At 41.0% G+C, this 23218-nt stretch overlaps 2 protein-coding genes across 3 annotated transcripts; one reads left to right on the forward strand and one right to left on the reverse strand.

The window, feature by feature from the left end:
- Window positions 1-3474: 3474 nt before the first annotated feature.
- LOC135555253 (UNC93-like protein MFSD11) lies at window positions 3475-6643 on the reverse strand. Its single transcript, XM_064987565.1, has 7 exons — window positions 6595-6643; window positions 6124-6220; window positions 4655-4774; window positions 4419-4462; window positions 4197-4262; window positions 3988-4113; window positions 3475-3870 (listed from the first exon to the last, which is right to left on the reverse strand). The coding sequence occupies exons 1-7, from the start codon at window positions 6641-6643 to the stop codon at window positions 3566-3568; spliced, it is 807 nt and encodes a 268-aa protein (XP_064843637.1). The 3' UTR covers window positions 3475-3565.
- An 11864-nt stretch (window positions 6644-18507) lies between these two features.
- LOC135555662 (lysine-specific demethylase 8) lies at window positions 18508-22213 on the forward strand. 2 transcript variants are annotated; one of them, XM_064988293.1, is made up of 8 exons: window positions 18508-18802; window positions 19285-19746; window positions 19947-20119; window positions 20221-20353; window positions 20449-20496; window positions 21384-21533; window positions 21656-21748; window positions 21908-22213. In XM_064988293.1, exons 2-8 carry the CDS (start codon window positions 19294-19296, stop codon window positions 22070-22072), a joined length of 1215 nt encoding a protein of 404 aa, XP_064844365.1. In that variant the 5' UTR covers window positions 18508-18802; window positions 19285-19293; the 3' UTR covers window positions 22073-22213. The 2 variants fall into 2 exon arrangements, with proteins under 2 accessions (XP_064844365.1, XP_064844366.1); XM_064988294.1 differs by lacking the exon at window positions 18508-18802 and adding an exon at window positions 18812-19171.
- Window positions 22214-23218: the final 1005 nt, after the last annotated feature.

The following is a 23218-nucleotide window of genomic DNA, read 5'->3' on the forward strand; positions in this document are numbered from 1 at the left end:
TGCTATCGAGAACTTCAATTCCCAGTAAAAATGAAAGTGTTGCACTTGCCCAGTGACGTCTACCAACACTTTGGGAGACACTAACCGAAGAAGCACAAGTTAGTGCACCTGTTGGTTTAAATGTTTAAAAAACAGATTGTGTTTGTACCTTCTCGTTGCCACAGAGAACACATACGGCAAATAAGTTACTTTAACCATTTTTTTTAAATAGAAATTTAGAAAAATAGAAATTTGCTTAATTTAACAGATACAAGCAACCAAAACATTAACAGGCGCTTAGTATGCATGACTGACAAGATTTTGAAGTGTAAAATGTCAAATGTAAAACAATGGAAGTAAAAAGATACCATAAATGTTAATGCATATATATAGATGTATTTTTTTAACTACTCTACTACATGCTATGGGCACTGAAAATAAGTTGTACAGTAATTGTATTATTTCAAGGCAATATTGTTTTTTTAAATCACTGGATAAGCTCTTGTAAGCTTTGGCATGGTGGATGTTGAGAATTGTCATAGACAAAATTGTTCAAATTTAGTCTATCTATACACATTTCAACACAGCATTAAATTTTCCGGTATACATCAATATCGATAGTTATAATTAGTGTGTTGTACAAGTTAAGTTAAAGCTAAGACATTGAAGGTGCAAAGTATCTTTCCTGTTAAAAAACCTAGAAATGTAAGTCTGAAATACATGACTGTGCCAGTGTTGAAATGATGGGTCCTAATACTCTTGTTGTAGGTCTATAGAGAAGTTCTGTATTCTTTCCACCATGAAGAAGCAGAGTGTTCCATTGAAACCCGGGATGACCATAATGAGCAGTTTCCATGAATAATGTGTCCCTGAACAAAGGTGGGGTCAAATTCAAAAGTAACAGTCAGTATCTGGTGTGGCCACCAGCTGCATTAAGTAATGAAAATCAAATCAAATGTATTTGTCACATACACATGGTTAGCAGATGTTAATGCGAGTGTAGCGAAATGCTTGTGCTTCTATTTCCGACAATGCAGTAATAACCAACGAGTAATCGAACCTAACAATTCCAAAACTACTACCTTATACACACAAGTGTAAAGGAATGAATACGAATATGTACATAAAGATATATGAATGAGTGATGGTACAGAATGGCATAGGCAAGATGCAGTAGATGGTATCGAGTTCAGTATATACATATGAGATGAGTAATGTAGGGTATGTAAACAAAGTGACATAGTTTAAAGTGGCTAGTGATACATATATTACATAAAGATGCAGTAGATGATATAGAGTACAATATATACATATACATATAAGATGAGTAATGTAGGGTATGTAAACATTATATTAAGTAGCATTGTTTAAAGTGGCTAGTGATATATTTTACAACAATTTCTATCAATTCCCATTATTGATGTGGCTGGAGTTGAGTCAGTGTGTTGGCAGCAGCCACTCAGTGTTAGTGGTGGCTGTTTAACACTCTGATGTCCTTGAGATAGAAGCTGTTTTTCAGTCTCTAGGTCCCTGCTTTGATGCACCTGTACTGACCTCGCCTTCTGGATGATAGAGGGGTGAACAGGCAGTGGCTCAGGTGCTTGTTGTCCTTGATGATCTTTATGGCCTTCCTGTGTCATCGGGTGGTGTATGTGTCCTGGAGGGCAGGTAGTTTGCCCCCGGTGATGCATTGTGCAGACCTCACTACCCTCTGGAGAGCCTTACGGTTGTGAGCGGAGCAGTTGCCGTACCAGGCGGTGATACAGCCCGACAGGATGCCCTCGATTGTGCAGCTGTAGAAGTTTGTGAGTGCTTTTGGTGACAAGCCAAATTTCTTCAGCCTCCTGAGGTTGAAGAGGCGCTGCTGCACCTTCTTCACGACACTGTCTGTGTGGGTGGACCAATTCAGTATGTCCGTGATGTGTACACAGAGGAACTTAAAACTTAATACCCTCTCCACTACGGTCCCATCGATGTGGATAGGGGGGTGCTTCCTCTGCTGTTTCCTGAAGTCAACAATCATCTCCTTTGTTTTGTTGACGTTGAGTGTGAGGTTATATTCCTGACACCACACTCCGAGGGCCCTCACCTCCTCCCTATAGGCCGTCTCATCGTTGTTGGTAATCAAGCCTACCACTGTAGTGTCGTCTGCAAACTTGATGATTGAGTTGGAGGTGTGCATGGCCATGCAGTTGTGGGTGAACAGGGAGTACAGGAGAGGGCTCAGAACGCACCCTTGTGGGGCCCTAGTGTTGAGGATCAGCGGGGTGGAGATGTTGTTACCTACCCTCACCACCTGGGCGCGGCCCATCAGGAAGTCCAGTACCCAGTTGCACAGAGCGAAGTCGAGACCCAGGGTCTCGAGCTTGATGACGAGTTTGGAGGGTACTATGGTGTTAAATGCTGAGCTGTAGTCGATGAACAGCATTCTCACATAGGTATTCCTCTTGTCCAGATGGGTTAGGGCAGTGTGCAGTGTGGTTGAGATTGCATCGTCTGTGGACCTATTTGGGCGGTAAGCAAATTGGAGTGGGTCTAGGGTGCCAAGTAGGGTGGAGGTGATATGATACTTGACTAGTCTCTCAAAGCACTTCATGACGGAAGTGAGTGCTACGGGGCGGTTGTCGTTTAGCTACTCTTGATGGCCCTCTTGAAGCATGTGGGAACAGCAGACTGGGATAAGGATGGATTGAATATGTCCGTAAACACACCAGCCAGCTGGTCTGCGTATGCTCTGAGGACGCGGCTGGGGATGCCGTCTGGGCCTGCAGCCTTGCGAGGGTTAACACGTTTACATGTTTTACTCACATCGGCTGCAGTGAAGGAGAGTCCGCAGGTTTTGGATGCAGGCCGTGTCAGTGGCACTGTACTGTCCTCAAAGCGGCCAAAAAAGTTATTTAGTCTGCCTGGGAGCAAGACATCCTGGTCCGTGACGGGGCTTTTTTTCTTTTTGTAATCCGTGATTGACTGTAGACCCTGCCACATACCTCTTGTGTCTGAGCCGTTGAATTGTGACTCTACTTTGTCTCTATACTGACGCTTAGCTTGTTTGATTGCCTTGCGGAGGGAATAGCTACACTGTTTTGTATTCGGTCATGTTTCCGGTCACCTTGCCCTGGTTAAAAGCAGTGGTTCAAGCTTCATGCGAATGCTGCCATCAATCCACGGTTTCTGGTTTGGGAATGTTTTAATCGTTGCTATGGGAACGACATCGTCAATGCACTTTCTAATGAACTCGCTCACCAAATCAGGGTATTCGTCAATGTTGTTGTTGGAAGAAATGCGGAACATATCCCAGTCCACGTGATCGAAGCAGTCTTGAGCGTGGAATCAGATTAGTCGAACCAGCGTTGAACAGACCTGAGCGCGGGAGCTTCTTGTTTTAGTTTCTGTCTGTAGGCAGGTAGTAACAAAATGGAGTCGTGTTCAGCTTTGTTTATGGTTCAGTGAACAAGCAAGGGAAACATTGTTTAAACCCTTTACAATGAAGATCTGTGAAGTTATTTGCATTTTTACAAATTATCTTTGAAAGATAAGGTCCTGAAAAAGGGAAGTTTCTTTTTTACATGATTCCATATGTGTTATTTCATAGTTGTGATACCTTCACTATTATTCTACAATGTCGAAAATAGTCAAAATTAAAATAAAAAAGAATGAGTAGGTGTTCAAAAACTTTTGAACGGTAGTGTACGACCATCACCAGGAAGACGACCATCCCCAGGAAGACGACCATCCCCAGGAAGACGACCATCCCCAGGAAGACGACCATCCCCAGGAAGACGACCATCCCCAGGAAGACGACCATCCCCAGGAAGACGACCATCCCCAGGAAGACCAAAGATGTCCGTCTGAAGCGGTTATTCTTGCATACTAGTCCAAAGACTCCTCCACCTGACAAATCACATCAGATTACTGTCAGACTAGTTCCTTGTTAGATTGTAACAGCAACATAAGAGTGATGGGTAAAAGAGTGATGGGTAAAAGTTACACTGGGAAACACAAACCTACCAACTATCTCTCCAATCCCCACCACGATTCCAGAGATCCCAATCAAACCTTTAGCTGCCGCTCCAAACTCTGTTGTTGCCCCGATACATGTCCCATACACACCACTGTAGAAAGATAGCTCCAGACCTACGATGACAACACACTTGTAAAAACACTATTCCTCTGAGGGAAATGTCTGGACTTTTGGTTGTGCAGTACAATCTACTTACCACTGTATGCCATGCAACAGCTCAGAAGCAATATGATTTTGGTTTTGAGCAGTTGTAGGATTGTCTCTGAAGAGAAGGAAACACACAAGGAATTGCTTTAGATGACTAACAGGATAGTAAAACAGTGAAAGCAAGGTAACGGAGGTGCCCTTTAACCCAAAGGAATAGATCAATGATTGATTGTATAATAACAAATGTGCCTGTAAAGCTACATTAACTTACTGAATTCTGACTTTGCATCTTGTACTGCCGCTCTTTGCTTATACCTGCCAAACATTAGGATGGAAAATTATCAAATTAGCAAGACAAACAATATTTATTTTCAATACTGTGATATTCAAATTCATAGCAGAATGAATAACCATAATTTAAAACAGAGACACCAAACGCAGTGCCATAGATTCCCATTGAAATAAGGGTACAGTGAGAGAGTACTGTCAATTAAGTAGGAAACTAACATCATGCGAGATGAGAGCAAAGGCTGGCTTTCCTCCTCATTGAGCATCTCCTCCTCTGGTGGAAGAGTCTTTCTCAGAGCCAGGAAGCTGAGTGTTCCCAGCACTGAGGTAACCAACAGACTGTTAGAATTATTATGAATAAATGAATAAACAATATCCCCATTTCAAATAGAACTGTAACTAAGTAAACTTATACTCTGTTTTATTATATCTGATTAACAATATGAGTTCATAAAATGGGATTGTGTGACACAGACAAGGAGTAATTAAAGTTAATGAACACCATTCCAACGAGGAAGAAAGAAGTGGACTGTGTAAACAGATAAGGTCGTTAACCTATGGTTGAACCGACGAAACAGAGCTCTGAGGTTTTTAGATAAGACAGTGAGAGCATTCCTAGGTTTTCCGTTAATTAGAACTGTCAGCTAAGTGGTGATTGATAATGTTGAGGGGTCAAAAGTTACCTGGGAGTGTGTTAGTAAGTTAGAATGAACTTTTCACCTCACTTTGTCCCTGAGGAGAGGAGGGGTTTCTGTTAAGCAATGAAATGACATCATGTTTTGTGTATAAACTGCTGCTCGTGGTGAAGTGGCAGCGCGCTCCGAGAATAAATTCTGTTACCTATTATTGAAATGGCTGGTCTCCGTCTATTTTATGCAAACAAGAATCTTACAAATTCTCATAAAATAGATTAAGGGTTTTCAATTAATGAAAACACATTGGCATAATTAAATTACAGTAACACAGACCTATAAAGATAGTCTTTCTGCTCCTATCTGAGAGGGACATCAAGAACAAAGGAAACAGTGTCAAACAGAGAACACACACCATTACTAAGTAGGGCAACAACAATGGAAGGACGTATGAGTCATATCCTTAATGAAAACAAAGATGCAATTGCAAGTTTTCATTAATGTTAGCTCTATTTTCCCATTGGATGATCTTCACATGCACATACCTGATATTTCTATCCTTCCATTTCACTCAAAATATATGTAAAGATTGTGTCATGCCCTGACCTGAGAGAGCCTTTTTTTGTCTCTATTTTGGTTTGGTCAGGGTGTGATTTGGGTGCGCATTCTATGTTCTGTATTCTATGTTCTTTAGTTCTTTGTTTTGGCCGGGTATGGTTCTCAATCAGGGACAGCTGTCTTTAGTTGTCTCTGATTGGGAATCATACTTAGGCAGCCTTTTCCCCTTTTTTATTTTTGGGAAGTTGACTTTGTCAGTGGCACTATAGCCCTCTTAAGTCTCACGATTGTTTTGTTGGCGACATTAGAAATAAAGTAATGTACTCTGCGCTTTAGTCCACTTATTCCTTCCAGGAAGACGGCCGTGACAGATTGCTAAATAACATGTTGAAAAAGAAAACAATGTGTTACAATTACACCTTCTGCTCTAGGTCACCAAATAATTGAAATGACTGCCATTATTATGTAGCCTACCATTAATATATACTATTAATATACCTGCACTGTAAAAGGGCCCAAAACATCCCTGTGTTCCTATTGATGGTGGAAGCATCGGAGTTCTCCACAAGGAAGTGTCCTTGAGCTGTCCAAAGCACTGATGAAAGGGATACAAAGAGTAAGTGAGAGAGGCTGATTAGGAACTGCAGATGTAGTGAATAGAGATGGTTGCTATTTGATGACATTTGAATTGATCAAAATGCATTGTCAGGGAACTATTCAGGGAAAATGTGTCTATTTTATTTGGCACAAACTAACATTATCAAACAATTTGGTTCATCTGCTCTAAGAATTCTCATTTAGCTCTCCCATTTGTAAAATGTTTGCTTTGCTTGCGATCAGAGATAATGAACATAACCCCGGCATTTCCCTTTTATGTAAATCATTAACAAGCTCCATTTCAGACATCATAACCATGGTAACCTTTGTCCAAAGCTCAGCAACTGACAAGACAGACTCAATACTCTTTACCATGCATGCAGGTCATGTGCTCCTTCTTGATTTGATCTGCCGTACCCATATTGATAACAGTTTATAATACTGTGTAATTACTATGGCATTTGATCTACTTACAATTTACAAATCATTATTCCGACAACAAAAACATGGGTACAACTCAGTTTACAAATGTGTTAGGAATGAATGGCATGCATAAGAGAATAGCAGACTCCAGAGGCATGTAGAGAATTTTGGATTGGATTAGGCATGTGCACAAAGAGGTGAAATATACACTACGTGACCAAAAGTATGTGGACACCTACTTGTCGAACATTTCATTCTAAAATCATGGGCATTAATATGGAGTTGGTCCTTCCTTTGCTGCTATAACAGCTTCCACTCTTCTGGGAAGGCTTTCCACTAGATGTTGGGACATTGCTGCGGGGACTTGCTTCCATTCAGCCACAAGAGTGAGGTTGGGCGCAGTCAGCATTCCAATTCATCCCAAAGGTGTTCATTGCGGTTGAGGGCTCTGTGCAGGCCAGTCAAGTTCTTCCACACCGATCTCAACAAACCATTTCTGTATGGACCTCGCTTTGTGCACAAGGGGCATTGTCATGCTGAAATAGGAAAGTGCTTTCCTCAAACTGCTGCCACAAAATGGAGGCACAGAATTGTCTAGAATGTCATTGTATGATGTAGCGTAAAGATTTCTCTTCAAGTAAAGGGTCTAGCCGGAAACATGAAAAACAGCCCCAGACCATTATTGCTCCTCCAACAAACTTTATACTATGCATTCGGGCAGGTAGTGTTCTCCCGGGATCTGCCAAATTCAGATTAGTCCGTCAGACTGCCAGATGGTGACGTGTGATTAATCACTCCAGAGAACTTATTTCCACTGCTCCAGAGTCCAATGGCAGCGAGCTTTACACCCCTCCAGCCGACACTTGGCATTGCATATGGTGATCTTAGGCTTGTGTGCAGCTGCTTGGCCATGGAAACCCATTTCATGAAGCTCCCGAATCTCAGTTCTTGTGCTGATTTTGCTTCCAGAGTTTGGAACTCGGTAGTGAGTGTTGCAAGCACAGAATATTTTTAATGGACTACGTGCTTCAGCACTCGGCGGTCACGTTCTGTGAGAAATTTTCTCAAACAAACTTGTTGGAAAGGTGGCATCCTGTGACGGTGCCACATTGAAAGTCAGTGAGCTCTTCAATAAGACCATTCTACTGCCAATGTTTGTCTATGGAGACTGCATAGCTGTGTGCTCCATTTTATAAACCTGTCTGTAAAAGGTGTGGCTGAATTAGCCAAATTCATTCATTTGAAGGGGTGTCCACTTACTTTGTATACATAGTGTATATTTAATGTTGGAGCACCTGCTGGGATGATCCCCCATTTGGTATAATAACTTGTGTTGTTCTCTACCATGAATTATTTTATATATATTATAATAATCAGAGCATGAAAGAAATCATGTCTGAAGAAAATTGATGCAAAAATATGCATTGCTATTGCATCCAAATAGGTATCGTTGTGTTGATCTTCAGCCTGTTTAGCAAGTAATTGTAAAGAAAGAGTGATAGAGGGAAGTGAAAACAAATTGTTCAGCATTTCACATACTAAGGACTTCACCATCAAATCCCATGGGTGAGACTTTCATCCAGCATGTCAAACCACTGAGATGATTCTGTGGATGAAATCACGCTGTGTAACACACACCCTGAAGCACAGGCTTTCTCTTTCAAAAACACAGAGTGCCATGGAGAAGGACTTTTAACACACAGGTTAAAAGTGTTCTGCATCTCCACAAGGATTCTGCCTACAGCTACAGGCCCAATAGAGTTGCCAGGATAGAGGTTACAGCTTCAGGCCCCATAGAGTTAACGGGAAAGAGCCTACAGTTACAGGCCCCATAGAGTTGCCGGGATAGAGCCTACAGCTACAGGCCCTATAGAGTTGCCGGGATAGAGCTAACAGCTACAGGCCCCATAGAGTTTCCAGGATAGAGCCTACAGCGACAGGCCCCATAGAGTTGCCAGGATAGAGTTTACAGCGACAGGCCCCATAGAGTTGCCAGGATAGAGCTGTATGTTCTGTTTGTCAGTGTGTCCAAAATCCTTGATGGAGTGTCTTGTCCTTTCAATATTGTTAGCATGTTTATCATTATGATTGACTCAATCGCTGTGCTTTTTAAACAACAGGACTTTGACACATATATAGATCAAGGTCGTCTCAGCAGGTGTGTTGAAGTTCAGCTTGAGGATACAGGGGGAGGGGGAGGCTCTCTAACACACTTCTTTTCTACAATCTAATCTTTTCTACATCACTACATTAGAGCTTTTACTCTACTAATATTAGATTGTTTGATTTTCTTGTCATCTGGTGCCCTTTCCACCATAATGAGACCCCACTCTCATTTAGCATGTCTTTTCAATAGAGCTGTGAAACTATCCTCCTGGCCTCCTCGCACACACACAATCCTTCACAGATCATCTAACTGCATTCCCATCGCCAGTCTCAGGCAGCTGGCCCATTTCCATCTAATACTCAGACTAATCGCCAAGGGAGAAATTACCACTAAATTAAGGACTAAACAAATGTTCTAGTTTATTGAAGGCTGTAAATGGATGAGCCAAGCTGAGGCTATCCTCCCTATTGTGTTGTCAATATTTGTTGAATTTTGTGCCACTCCATACCACTTAAATTAGACTTTATGGGCATCGAGGGAGTTTGATGAAATAGCATATTCTATAGCATGTTCTCTATTGCTTCCCTACTGGTCCTTAAGGAAGGGGTGAGGCTGACGACATAACATCTGACCATCAAACCAACTCTTTGAATGCCCTGCTCCCTGAAGTTTGTCTAAAAAAACATTGGTTTCCTCCATGTTTTTTACCCTTTAGAGTGTGTACTTTACTGTATACTATCTCACTTTTCAACAGGAAAAGTTCAAAATTCGCTGGAGGACATCTTTAAGCATGGGTCTGTTGACTACAGTCTATGATGTTAATTGGAAAATAATAGCAGTGGGGTAGAAGGGAATTAATCTAATCTGCATCATATTTTTCTGCGTTGTCTTATCATGTACTTTGTACTTGAAGCATTTATGCACATCATTAGATCAAAACAATATTGTGTATTTGTCTCACACTTCCCTTGAAACTAGAGTATGACATCAACATTTATCTAATCTTTGAAGCTAGAGTATGACATCAACATTTATCTAATCTGCATTAGCCATCACAAACAATGAAGACATGAACCACACAAAGTTCTATTCATTTCACTTTTGTAAATGGTCTAGTAATTTCCGGGTGCAGTAAAGTAAAGCATGTATTGAATAAACACTGACAATGGTTCTATTTAATTAGCAGGTCATATAACCTGGGCACAGGAGGTTGGTGGCACCTTAATTGGGGAGGACAGGGTCGTGGTCATGGCTGGAGCGGAAGAGGTGTAATGGTATCAAATACATGGTTTCCATGTGTTTGATGCCATTTCATTCGCTCCATTCCAGCCATTATTATAAGCCGTCCTCCCTTCAGCAGCCTCCTGTGAACTTGGGCAATGCCATGACTGGCGTTTCCCCTAAACCAGTCACCCATGCAATGTTGAGCTATTCATTTCCTAAACAGTCTGGTAAAACCAGACAATGTATAATCAATTATCTAACAAAAGTGTTTACGGTGTTAAACTATTTTCAATTTGCTTCAGTCCAATGAGCATGCTACAGTTTGTGCAGGTTATCCAGCCAAATCAAGCCTGGCTGCAACAGTCCAAATAAAATCTATGCGACATTGATAGATTGATCTTGTGAGGCTAGAGCTCTGGGAGGTCGTGAGCAGATGTGACTGGGTAAGAGAGCCACGGGTTGACTGGGTTTACACAGTGTGGGTGTACTGTGACAAGATGTCACCAACAGGACATTTCTTTCATGAAGTTCAGTTTTTGTAAAGGGGAAACCTTCCATTTTTCACTGTCATCCATGCATTTATTTGCAAACTATGACACTTGAAATGAAGGATTATTAATATACAATTATATTATTATTGCATGGAATTAAATGGCATGTAAAGTAATGCTAAATTAATTCAATTGAAAATCCCAAATGAAATCCCATGCACGGATGCTCCTCGTCTTCAGAAAAGACTGTCAAAAAAGCAACCAAAAAACTAGGGCTTTACAATGATGGTGAAATTTGGAGAAAGTTTGTGATTAAGTGCGTTAAAACCTTCCTAGAAGTAATGGATTGAAGGAGGGACGTGTCAGAATGCTGCATTTTGGCACTTTAGCAAGCCTTTATTCATATAAAAAAATGTAATATAACATGCTTTTAAAATTATATATTGGTGCACAATTTCTACTTAAAATATCAAAGGGACACAAAAGGCACTCTTTTTGTTGAACGACCCTACTTACTTTTTAAAAACGTAATCACTTTCATTCCTATGTAGAATATAAGGCTTTCACGAGAGCCTAACTGCCTTTTATGGGGGTGGTTTTCCATGACATTCCTCAGTCCTTCATCTCCTTCTCCACAGGTCATTGTCAGGTATCTTTTGCTTCAGAATAAGAATATGATTTCAACCGACAGTTGAAGTCAGAAGTTTACATAAACCTTAGCCAAATAAGTTTAAACTCAGCTTGTCACGACTTCCACCGAAGGTGGTTCCTCTCCCTGTTCTGGCGGTGCTCAGCGGTCGGGGTCGCCGGCCAAATAGCCATCACCAATCCATGTTTCCTTTTCCGTTTGTTTTGTCTTCGGTTCGTTCACACCTGGTTTTCATTTGCTTTCATTTATGTGTGTATATTTACCCCTGTTTCCCCGCTTAGGTTTGTGCGGGATTATTTTCTTGTTGCTTGTGGAGGCTTTCCTCAGTGTATTTCGCGTGTGGTTCTTACGGGAGTACTGTTAGTTCCCATTGTCTTGGGCGTTGTTTTGGACTTCCCCATATTAAAATAAATGCTACTGACATCTCTGCTCTCCTGCATTTGACTCCTTACCTACATTCAGTGCGTAATGCAACACAGTTCTTCACAATTCCTGACATTGAATCCCAGTACAAATCCCTGTTTTAGGTCAGTTAGGTTCACCACTTTATTTTAAGAATGTTAAATGTCAGAAGAATAGTAGAGAGAATGATTTATTTAAGCTTTTATTTATTTCATCACATTCCCAGTGGGTCAGAAGTTTACATACATTCAATTAGTACTTGGGTCAAATGTTTCCGGTAAGCTTCCCATAATAAGTTTTTAGCCCATTCCTCCTGACAAAGTTGGTGTAACCGAGTCAGGTTTGTAGGCCTCCTTGTCCGCACACGCTTTTTCAACTCTGCCCACAAATGGTCTATATGATTGAGGTCAGGGCTTTTGTGATGGTCACTCCAATGTCTTGACTTTGATGTCCTTAAGCCATTTTGCCACAACTTTGGAAGTATGCTTGGGGTCATTGTCCATTTGGAAGACCCATTTGAAACCAAGCTATAACTTCCTGATGATGTCTTGAGATGTTGCTTCAATATATCCACATAATTTTCCATCCACAGGATGCCAAATATTTTGTGAAGTCCACCAGTCCCTCCTGTAGCAAAGCACCCCCACAACGTGATGCTGCCACCCCCGTGCTTCACGGTTGGGATGGTGTTCTTTGCTTGCAAGCCTCCCCCTTTTTCCTCCAAACAAAATTATGGTCATTATGGCCAAACAGTTCTATTTTTGTTTCATCAGACCAGAGGACATTTCTCCAAAAAGTATGATCTTTGTCCCCATCTGCAGTTGCAATCCGTAGTCTGGCTTTTGTTATGGCGGTTTTGGTGCAGTGGCTTCTTCCTTGCTGAGTGGCCTTTCAGGTTATGTCGATATAGGACTCGTTTTACTGTGGATATAGAGACTTTTGTACCCGTTTCCTCCAGCATCTTCACAAGGTCCTTTGCTGTTGTTTTGGGATTGATTTGCACTTTTCGGCACCAAAGTACGTTCATCTCTAGGAGACAGAACGCGTCTCCTTCCTGGGCGGTATGACGGCTGCGTGGTCCTATGGTGTTAATACTTGCGCACTATTGTTTGTACAGATGAACGTGGTACCTTCAGGCATTTGGAAAATGCTCCCAAGGATGAACCAGACCTGTGGAGGTCTACAATTTCTATTCTGAGGTCTTGGCTGATTTATTTTGATTTTCCCATGATATCAAGCAAAGAGGCGCCGAGTTTGAAGGTACAGTGCCTTGCGAAAGTATTCGGCCCCCTTGAACTTTGCAACCTTTTGCCACATTTCAGGCTTCAAACATAAAGATATAAAACTGTATATTCAGCCCCCTTAAGTTAATACTTTGTAGCGCCACCTTTTGCTGCGATTACAGCTGTAAGTCGCTTGGGGTATGTCTCTATGAGTTTTGCACATCGAGAGACTGACATTTTTTCCCATTCCTCCTTGCAAAACAGCTCAAGCTCAGTGAGGTTGGATGGAGAGCATTTATGAACAGCAGTTTTCAGTTCTTTCCACAGATTCTCGATTGGATTCAGGTCTGGACTTTGACTTGGCCATTCTAACACCTGGATATGTTTATTTTTGAACCATTCCATTGTAGATTTTGCTTTATGTTTTGGATCATTGTCTTGTTGGACGACAAATCTCCTTCCCAGTCTCAGGTCTTTGGCAGACTCCATCAGGTTTTCTTCCAGAATGGTCCTGTATTTGGCTCCATCCATCTTCCCATCCATTTTAACCATCTTCCATGTCCCTGCTGAAGAAAAGCAGGCCCAAACCATGATGCTGCCACCACCATGTTTGACAGTGGGGATGGTGTGTTCAGGGTGATGAGCTTTGTTGCTTTTACGCCAAACATAACGTTTTGCATTGTTGCCAAAAAGTTCAATTTTGGTTTCATCTGACCAGAGCACCTTCTTCCACATGTTTGGTGTGTCTCCCAGGTGGCTTGTGGCAAACTTTAAACGACACTTTTTATGGATATCTTTAAGAAATGGCTTTCTTCTTGCCACTCTTCCATAAAGGCCAGATTTGTGCAATATATGACCGATTGTTGTCCTATGGACAGAGTCTCCCACCTCAGCTGTAGATCTGCAGTTCATCCAGAGTGATCATGGGCCTCTTGGCTGCATCTCTGATCAGTCTTCTCCTTGTATGAGCTGAAAGTTTAGAGGGACGGCCAGGTCTTGGTAGATTTGCAGTGGTCTGATACTCCTTCCATTTCAATATTATCGCTTGCACAGTGCTCCTTGGGATGTTTAAAGCTTGGGAAATCTTTTTGTATCCAAATCCGGCTTTAAACTTCTTCACAACAGTATCTCGGACCTGCCTGGTGTGTTCCTTGTTCTTCATGATGCTCTCTGCGCTTTTAACGGACCTCTGCACTGATCACAGTGCAGGTGCATTTATACGGAGACTTGATTACACACAGGTGGATTGTATTTATCATCATTAGTCATTTAGGTCAACATTGGATCATTCAGAGATCCTCATTGAACTTCTGGAGAGAGTTTGTTGCACTGAAAGTAAAGGGGCTGAATAATTTTGCACGCCCAATTTTTCAGTTTTTGATTTGTTAAAAAAGTTTGAAATATCCAATAAATGTCGTTCCACTTCATGATTGTGTCCCACTTGTTGTTGATTCTTCACAAAAAAATACAGTTTTATATCTTTATGTTTGAAGCCTGAAATGTGGCAAAAGGTCGCAAAGTTCAAGGGGGCCGAATACTTTCGCAAGGCACTGTAGGCCTTGAAATACATCCACAGGTACACCTCCTAACCGACTTTCCGAAACTATAGTTTGCTAACAAGAAATTCGTGGAGCGGTTGAAAAACTAGTTTTATTGACTCCAACCTAAGTGTATGTAAACTTCCGACTTCAACTGTACATCAAATAGTCATCAATGAAATTGCCAAAATATTCAGAGTTTTAATACTCATTAAATAGTCAGAGATGCTGATGCTGTTGGATGGGGTGAGAAGATAAAGAATCAAGATTACTTCTGACCTGTCACTAGTCCTGCTGCTGCCAGACGGTGCTATTATTCCTCGCGTCTTTTGGCATTTGCCTACGGCCACTCGCCGCTGGGCATAAAATGTTTCCGCGTTTAAGCGATTAGTGATGTACGGATCAGCTGTTTATTCACCCGCAATTGCTAATAACACACCTGCAACTGCCTGACTATACAGTGCCTTGCGAAAGTATTCGGCCCCCTTGAACTTTGCAACCTTTTGCCACATTTCAGGCTTCAAACATAAAGATATAAAACTGTATTTTTTTGTGAAGAATCAGCAACAAGTGGGACACAATCATGAAGTGGAACAACATTTATTGGATATTTCAAACTTTTTTAACAATTCAAAAACTGAAAAATTGGGCGTGCAAAATAATTCAGCACCTTCACTTTCAGAGCAGCAAACTCTCTCCAGAAGTTCAGTGAGGATCTCTGAATGATCCAATGTTGACCTAAATGACTAATGATGATAAATACAATCCACCTGTGTGTAATCAAGTCTCCGTATAAATGCACCTGCACTGTGATAGTCTCAGAGGTCTGTTAAAAGCGCAGAGAGCATCATGAAGAACAAGGAACACACCAGGCAGGTCCGAGATACTGTTGTGAAGAAGTTTAAAGCCGGATTTGGATACAAAAAGATTTCCCAAGCTTTAAACCTCCCAAGGAGCACTGTGCAAGCGATAATATTGAAATGGAAGGAGTATCAGACCACTGCAAATCTACCAAGACCTGGCCGTCCCTCTAAACTTTCAGCTCATACAAGGAGAAGACTGATCAGAGATGCAGCCAAGAGGCCCATGATCACTCTGGATGAACTGCAGAGATCTACAGCTGAGGTGGGAGACTCTGTCCATAGGACAACAATCAGTCGTATATTGCACAAATCTGGCCTTTATGGAAGAGTGGCAAGAAGAAAGCCATTTCTTAAAGATATCCATAAAAAATGTTGTCTAAAGTTTGCCACAAGCCACCTGGGAGACACACCAAACATGTGGAAGAAGGTGCTCTGGTCAGATGAAACCAAAATTGAACTTTTTGGCAACAATGCAAAACGTTATGTTTGGCGTAAAAGCAACACAGCCCATAACCCTGAACACACCATCTCCACTGTCAAACATGGTGGTGGCAGCATCATGGTTTGGGCCTGCTTTTCTTCAGCAGGGACAGGGAAGATGGTTAAAATTGATGGGAAGATGGATGGAGCCAAATACAGGACCATTCTGGAAGAAAACCTGATGGAGTCTGCAAAAGACCTGAGACTGGGACGGAGATTTGTCTTCCAACAAGACAATGATCCAAAACATAAAGCAAAATCTACAATGGAATGGGTCAAAAATAAACATATCCAGGTGTTAGAATGGCCAAGTCAAAGTCCAGACCTGAATCCAATCGAGAATCTGTGGAAAGAACTGAAAACTACTGTTCACAAATGCTCTCCATCCAACCTCACTGAGCTCGAGCTGTTTTGCAAGGAGGAATGGGAAAAAATTTCAGTCTCTCGATGTGCAAAACTCATAGAGACATACCCCAAGCGACTTACAGCTGTAATCACAGCAAAAGGTGGCGCTACAAAGTATTAACTTAAGGGGGCTGAATAATTTTGTACGCCCAATTTTTCAGTTTTTGGTGGCAAAGGTGGCTACTTTGAAGAATCTCAAATAAAATATATATTTTGATTTGTTTAACACTTTATCGGTTACTAGATGTGTTGTTTCATAGTTTTGATGTCCTCACTGTTATTATTCAATGTAGAAAATAGTAAAAAATAAAGAACCATTAAATGAGAATCCTTGAATGTGTCCAAAATGTTGACTGGTACTGTATTTTTATTATAAGTAAGTAATTTATACTGAAAAAAACATATAAATGCAACATGTAAAGTAATGGTAGTATGTTACATGAGCTGAAATAAAAGATCCCAGAAATTGTCCATTTGTACAAAACGCTTTTTGTGCACAAATGTGTTTACATCCCTGTTAGTGAGCAATTCTCCTTTGCCACATGACGGGTGTGGCATATCAAGAAGCTGATTAAACGGCATGATCATTACACAGGTGCACTTTGTGCTGGGGACAGTAAAATGCTATTCTAAAATGAAACCCCACCTCTTTAAGGAATACCTAGGATAGGATAAAGTAATACTTCTCACCCCCCCTCCCCTTAAATGATTTAGATGCACTATTGTAAAGTGGCTGTTCCACTGGATGTCATAAGGTGAATTCACCAATTTGTAAGTCGCTCTGGATAAGAGCGTCTGCCAAATGACTTAAATGTAAATGTAAATGTGTAGTTTTGTCACACAACACAATGTTACAGATGTCTGAAGTTTTGAGGGAGCATGCAATTGCCATGCTGACTGCAGGAATGTCCCCCGGAGCTGATGCCAGAGAATTTAGTGTTCATTTCTCCACCATAAAATGCCTCCAACGTCAAATTAGATACGTTGTTTTAGAAAATTTGGCGGTACATCCAGTTGGCCTCACAACCGCAGACCACAACATTTTGGTAGGCTATTTGTTAATAAACTTGTCTCTAATTAAATGCAGCTTCTCTTCTGTCATTACTTGTTGCCCTAGAAGACTAAATAAACCCTTGCTCATCAGATACTATGTTATAGCCTAGCCCACATCGATAGAATGAAAAAGGGGGCATATAATACGAACGTCTAGCAACCCAAAGGCATTGAATTCAAATTTCATCAACGCGAAAATCTAGCAACCCAATGGTTTCAAGTTCCAATCTCATCACAGACAACTTTAGCAACTACTTACTACTTTTTAGCTACTTTGCAATTACTTAGCATGTTAGCTAACCCTTCCCCTAATGCAAACATCTAGAAACTCAAAGGTTGTGAGTTCGAATCTCATCACTGACAACTTTAGCAACTTTGCAACAAATTACTACTTTTTAGCTACTTTCAAATTTGTAACATATAAGAATTGTAATTCTTAAGAGGATAACATATCATACGAAATGGATAACAGACATCCACAAAATAATACATACAATACAAAACGTAACATGTCATACTAATTGGAAAATGTCAGATTTACGTACAGAATGATATGAAATTATCTGAGACAAGGTTGCTTGTGACTGTGGAATTTGTATAGTGCTTCACAATCATCACACATAACATTGTTCTGGCACGCCCTTCTCTTTATTTTCAACTCTCCATTTTGTAGCATTTCTCTTATTGAATTAAACTCCGACATTTTCCTTTTGCCTCATTGGATGGACGTTAACTATTTGTGCCCAAGTTCCCAAAAGCATTTGGCAATTGCTGTGTATTTGGCAATTGCCTGCAGTTACGCCCTAAAACTTGAGCTTAAGCACTAATGCCAGATAAAAATAAAGGAGAAAAAAATGAAGGCCCTAGACATGAATTGCACAAGAATGATACATTTATGGATTTTTTAATGCATTTTTTTCTCTATATTCAACCCGCACGCGCATCACCACCAGGGATACAGTCAAATATATTTAAGCAATAATGCACGAGGTTGTATATGGCCAATATACCATGACTAAGGGCTGTTCTTAAGCACGTTCTTAGCTGTGGTATATTGACCAAATACCACAAAACCCAGAGGTGCCTTATTGCTATTATAAACTGGTTACCAACGTAATTGGAGCAATAAAAATAAATGTTTTGTCATACACGTGTTATACGATTTGATATACCACAGTTGTCAGCCACTCAGCATTCAGGGCTCGAACCACCCAGTTTATAACTATAACTAACCCGTGTTCTATCGGTAATGGGAGAATCTGGGGTAAATTACAGTATAGCATTTTCAACCTAAATGTTGTTTCCCCGTAAAAACGAATGAGGGGACACCTCGCTCAGTCTTTTTGAGATATTTTCTAAACCTGCTAAATTTGGTTAGCCAATAGAAAATTACAAAATACATAAAGAATAACAGCGCCATTTTTGCGGCTGCAAGGCTACGATGTCACAAGCCGCTCCTGGAGCTAGACGTCAGCACAGCTGGAGGCTAGATCAAACTGTTCCCTCTTCAGACTGGAGCAAGGGGAGCTGGCAGGATAGATGTATTTCGCTTAATAACGTTGTTGTTTTTTTACGAAAACTGTGCTACGTGCAACATAATGTGATATTACTGTTTGCATGATCGAACCCTATCATCACGTCGACAAGGAACATAAATAATGTATTCGTTTTCTACACGGAGCTATTTTATTGCAACACCAGCGTCTACATATGTCAATAACGGTAGCTAAACGTGTTTGGTGAATTATCTAAATTATTAGAGCGTTTACTATTTATTTGTCCACATGTTATAATATCATTGTCGGGGTATTAAATATAACACGTGCCCAGTGATGATACGTTTGTTTGTGGAAGAGCCATACAGTATTTCATTAGATATCTGATCCACTCTAACAATATTTGGGGATAGGGGTCTTTGTTTCTTGCTCTTACCGGACTCGAGGTTCAGGGGTCTCGCTCCCTGAAAATCTCTGTCTCTTCATATTTAACTCATTTACATCATGTCACACGTGAGGAAGGATATGGAAAATGGTGGTTTTAATAGAAGTCTTGTGTATTCATTAGAGTTAACGGGTAGCAAAGGTTTTGCAGGTAGGCAGCCCCCAGCTAGCTAAGTGTATGGTTATAATATTAGTGGTTTTCAGACCAGATGGATTGTGCTCTGTACCTTTTGATTGGGTCTAACAATTGTCTCTATTCCACAGAACTAGCCTATGGCAGAACTGTGGTCAGCTATCTCTGCTGCTTTGCCTGTGACAGAGGCAGAATTTCCACTTGACTTCAGTGAAAAAGTTGAGCCCAGTGTGGTGGATGTGCTGAAACGTTGCAGGCAGCAGCTGTACACCGGGAGCGGTCGATGGAGGCAAAACGCTCAGATAATCTTGGACTTTTCCTGGGAGAAGCTCAACACAGGAACATGGCGTGATGTGGACAAGGAGTGGAGGTGTTTGTATTCATATGGCTGCCTGTTCAAAGTAGCTGCCCTATGCCGTGATGATGCCTCATCAGCTACAGTGCAGGAGGCCATACGGACTTGTGACTTGGGCCTGCTCATGGGGGCAGCCATCATGGACAATATTTTACAAACCTTTGTAAGGATCCTGCAAAATGAAATCGGGAAGAGGGACTCCAATGAGGAGAATCCCAGTGAAGGAGTTCGTGCCAAGGTGGATTTCATATCTTATACTGTGTATGTTGTGGCCTGTTGCTTTCTAAACAATTCAATGTGAGCCTGTGTCATATCCCTTTTGTTCTTTCTCATAATTTTCTTAAAGGCTAGTAGGCTATTTTATTTTGCTTTGCATATTGCTTGTTCTTCAAGTCAAACTGTGTTAGTTTATGCTATGTTAAATTCTCTTCTCAACAGAAAATGAAGGTTGACTGTGTGTCAGTGCCCGTTGTCAAGCAGGCTCTGGCAGTACCAAGGATACACTGTCCATCATTGGAGAGCTTCAAGAAAGATTACTTGGATCCCCAAAAGCCAGTCATATTAGAGGGTATCATAGATCACTGGCCAGCCTTCAAAAATCACCCTTGGAGGTACCTTTTTCTTTATTTTGTGTCCTTCTCTAGTCCCTTGCCCTTACCTTCTCATAGTCCCCTAGACACCTCTGTTGATTTAGTTTTTTCCCTTTGCAAAGCATAGAATACCTGCAAACTGTTGCTGGTTGTCGGACTGTACCTGTTGAAGTGGGCTCAAGATATACCGATGAGGAATGGTCACAGACGCTCCTTACGGTCAATGAATTCATCGATCGCTATATTGTTGTGAAAGTAAGTACTTCCTCATGAAAAATATTACCCCAAGAATTAGCCAAGGGTATATGCTCTTCACTCAATGCCTATTCCCGCTTTCGCTCTCACTTTAGGACGCATCAAGTTTGGGATATCTTGCTCAGCACCAGCTATTTGATCAGGTTGGTCATTTCCCTGTCCTGTTTTTTTACATAACAAATTTAGGTGAGGATGTCAATGTTGATATATACTGAACAAAAATATAAACACAACATGTAAAGTGATGGTTTCATGAGCTGAAATACAATATCCCAGAAATGTTTCACATGCACAAGAATATATTTCTCTCAAATGTTGTGCAGCAATTTGTTTACATCCCTCTTAGTGATTATTTATACTTTGCCAAGATAATCCGTCCACCTGACAGATGTGGCATATCAAGAAGCTGATTAACCGCATAATCATTACACAGGTGCACCTTGTGCTGGGGACAAAGGGTCACTCTAAAATGTGCAGTTTTGTCACACAGCACAATGCCACAGATGTCTCAAGTTTTGAGGGAACATGCATTTGGCATGCTGAATGCAGGTATTTCCACCAGAGCTGTTGCCAGAGAATTTAATGTTAATTTCTGTACCATTATCCGCCTCCAATGTCGTTTTAGGCTTTGTGATTCCGGCCACCAGGATAGCTGATGAAACTGAGGAGTATTTCTGTCTGTAGTAACGCCCTTTAGTGGGGAAAAACTCATTCTGGTTAGCTGGGTCTTGCTCCCCACCCATGGATGCGCCCCTGCCAGTCATGTGAAATCCATTGATTAGGGCCTAATGAATTTTTCAATTGACTGATTTCCTTTAATGATCTGTAACTTTGTAAAATCATTGAAATTGTTGCGGTTATTTTTGTTCACTATAAGACTAAAATACAACAAATGTATATTTTACTGGAAATGTAGGATATAGGCTTCTATAATCCTTGCCTCCATTTTTGTATTGTACAAATTACATTTAAAGCATACATGTTTTTCATTTACAAAAACACTATTTTGTTCAATGTACTCTTCTCCAAGGTCCCCGAGCTTAAAGACGACATCCGTATCCCTGACTACTGTTGTCTTGGTGAGGGAGATGAAGATGACATCACAATCAACGCTTGGTTTGGGCCAGGAGGCACAGTGTCCCCCCTTCATCAAGATCCTCAACAGAACTTCCTGGCTCAGGTGAGTCTATCACATCCAGCAAGTAGGATCAGACTCACAGCAATTTGGACCCTGCCAGAGATGTGATCCTGTATTTTGGCAATCATAATTTGGTGACTGCATGGTCCCATATTTTGTAACAGGTGGTTGGGAGAAAGTACATTCGTCTGTATTCCCCTGAGGACACCGAGAAACTCTACCCTCACCAATTGCAGCTCCTACACAACACTAGTCAGGTTAAAATTCAATTTTATATCTCTTCATGCACCAGGTCTATGATCTTAAAAACAATCTAGCATATACATGATATACCTAAACTGTTAGTGCTGCACACTTTGAATGGGAGAAATTAGTCAAGTGTTTGCCATTTAAACACAAAGCTTTCTTTAATGCAGGTGGAGGTGGAAAGTCCAGACGTGGTGCGATTCCCAGAGTTTGTGAAGGCTCCCTACCTAGAGTGTGTGTTGCAGCCTGGGGAGGTCTTGTTCATCCCAGTCAAGCACTGGCATTACGTGCGTTCTTTGGAGCTCAGCTTTTCTGTGAGCTTCTGGTGGTCATGACCCACGATGAGGGATCCAGATTCAGGTTGTTTTTAGTCAGAATTTTGGTTATTGCAGTGGTCTTGTAAAATGCAAGTCCTGTGCTCATGTAGGTTGTGACTTAGTTCTGAATGTTATTTTCTTCTTAAACAATCATTAACATGTCTGTCCTTTCATTGCTTCATATAAAATATGGAGTTGTTACCCATTTAAGTTGATAGGGTATGCCTTTTCAAATTAGCATATTTAATTGTTCCCAAATTATTACTGCAGATACTCAAAGATGAGGTAATGTCCATAATTTATTCAAATAAGGCAGTACTATTCTAATTTAACAACCTAATGAACCACAGGCACAAATTATGGACAAACAGCTTTCCATTTAAACTGTCTGAAAGAATGATTGAAGTAGTTGCCACACTTCCCAGAATTGCTCCCCTAGAAAGTAACTTAATAAAATTGAGATAATCAAGTTAAGAGTGGAGTTTACGGGAGACCATTGACGATTCAATGAAATTTATTTGAGGGTGTGAGATTCCATTGGACCCCACATAATGTGGTTGACCAATAATTGCTAGTGCTTGGGCACACACATCGACAAGCCAATTTGCTTCTTTGCATTATAAGCTGACGTTAGCTCACAGATGAAAGGGGTTAGCTACACTGAACAAAAATATAAATGCAACATGCAAAGTGTTGGTCCATGTTTCATGAGCTGAAATTAAAGATCCCAGAAATTTTCCATACGCACAAAGCTTATTTCTCTCAAATGTTGTCCCGAAACTTGTTCACATCCCTGTTAGTGAGCATTTCTCCTTTGCCAAGGCAATCCAACTGACAAGTGTGACATATCAAGAAGCGGATTAAACTGCATGATCATTACACATGTGCACCTTGTGCTGGGGACAATAAAATACCATTCTAAAATATGTTGTTTTGTCACAACACAATGCCACAGATGTCTCAAGTTCTGAGGGAGTGTGCAATTGGGATCCTGACTGCCAGAATGTCCATCTGAGCTTTTGCCAGATAATGCAAATGTTAATTTATGTACCATAAGACACTTCCAGTGTCGTTTTAGAGAACTTGGCAGTGCGTCCAAACGGCCTGACAACTGCAGACCACGTGTACGGCATCAAGTGGGCGAGCTGTCAACATTGTGAACAG

The sequence above is a fragment of the Oncorhynchus masou genome, chromosome 15 (assembly GCF_036934945.1).
Source record: "Oncorhynchus masou masou isolate Uvic2021 chromosome 15, UVic_Omas_1.1, whole genome shotgun sequence".
NCBI classification, from domain to species: Eukaryota; Metazoa; Chordata; class Actinopteri; order Salmoniformes; family Salmonidae; genus Oncorhynchus; species Oncorhynchus masou.

Bases quoted from the DNA above. Each gene is read 5' to 3' on its own strand.
- LOC135555253 (XM_064987565.1), bottom strand. From the start codon at position 6,643: ATGGGTACGGCAGATCAAATCAAGAAGGAGCACATGACCTGCATGCAT. The intron at 6,221-6,594 runs GTAAAGAGTATT...CCCTTTCATCAG, and splicing joins GCACATGACCTGCATGCATG to TGCTTTGGACAGCTCAAGGA. The intron at 4,263-4,418 runs GTAAGTTAATGT...CCTTCTCTTCAG, and splicing joins AGATGCAAAGTCAGAATTCA to AGACAATCCTACAACTGCTC.
- LOC135555662 (XM_064988293.1), top strand. From the start codon at position 19,294: ATGGCAGAACTGTGGTCAGCTATCTCTGCTGCTTTGCCTGTGACAGAG. The intron at 20,497-21,383 runs GTTGGTCATTTC...CTCTTCTCCAAG, and splicing joins AGCACCAGCTATTTGATCAG to GTCCCCGAGCTTAAAGACGA. The intron at 21,749-21,907 runs GTTAAAATTCAA...TCTTTAATGCAG, and splicing joins TCCTACACAACACTAGTCAG to GTGGAGGTGGAAAGTCCAGA.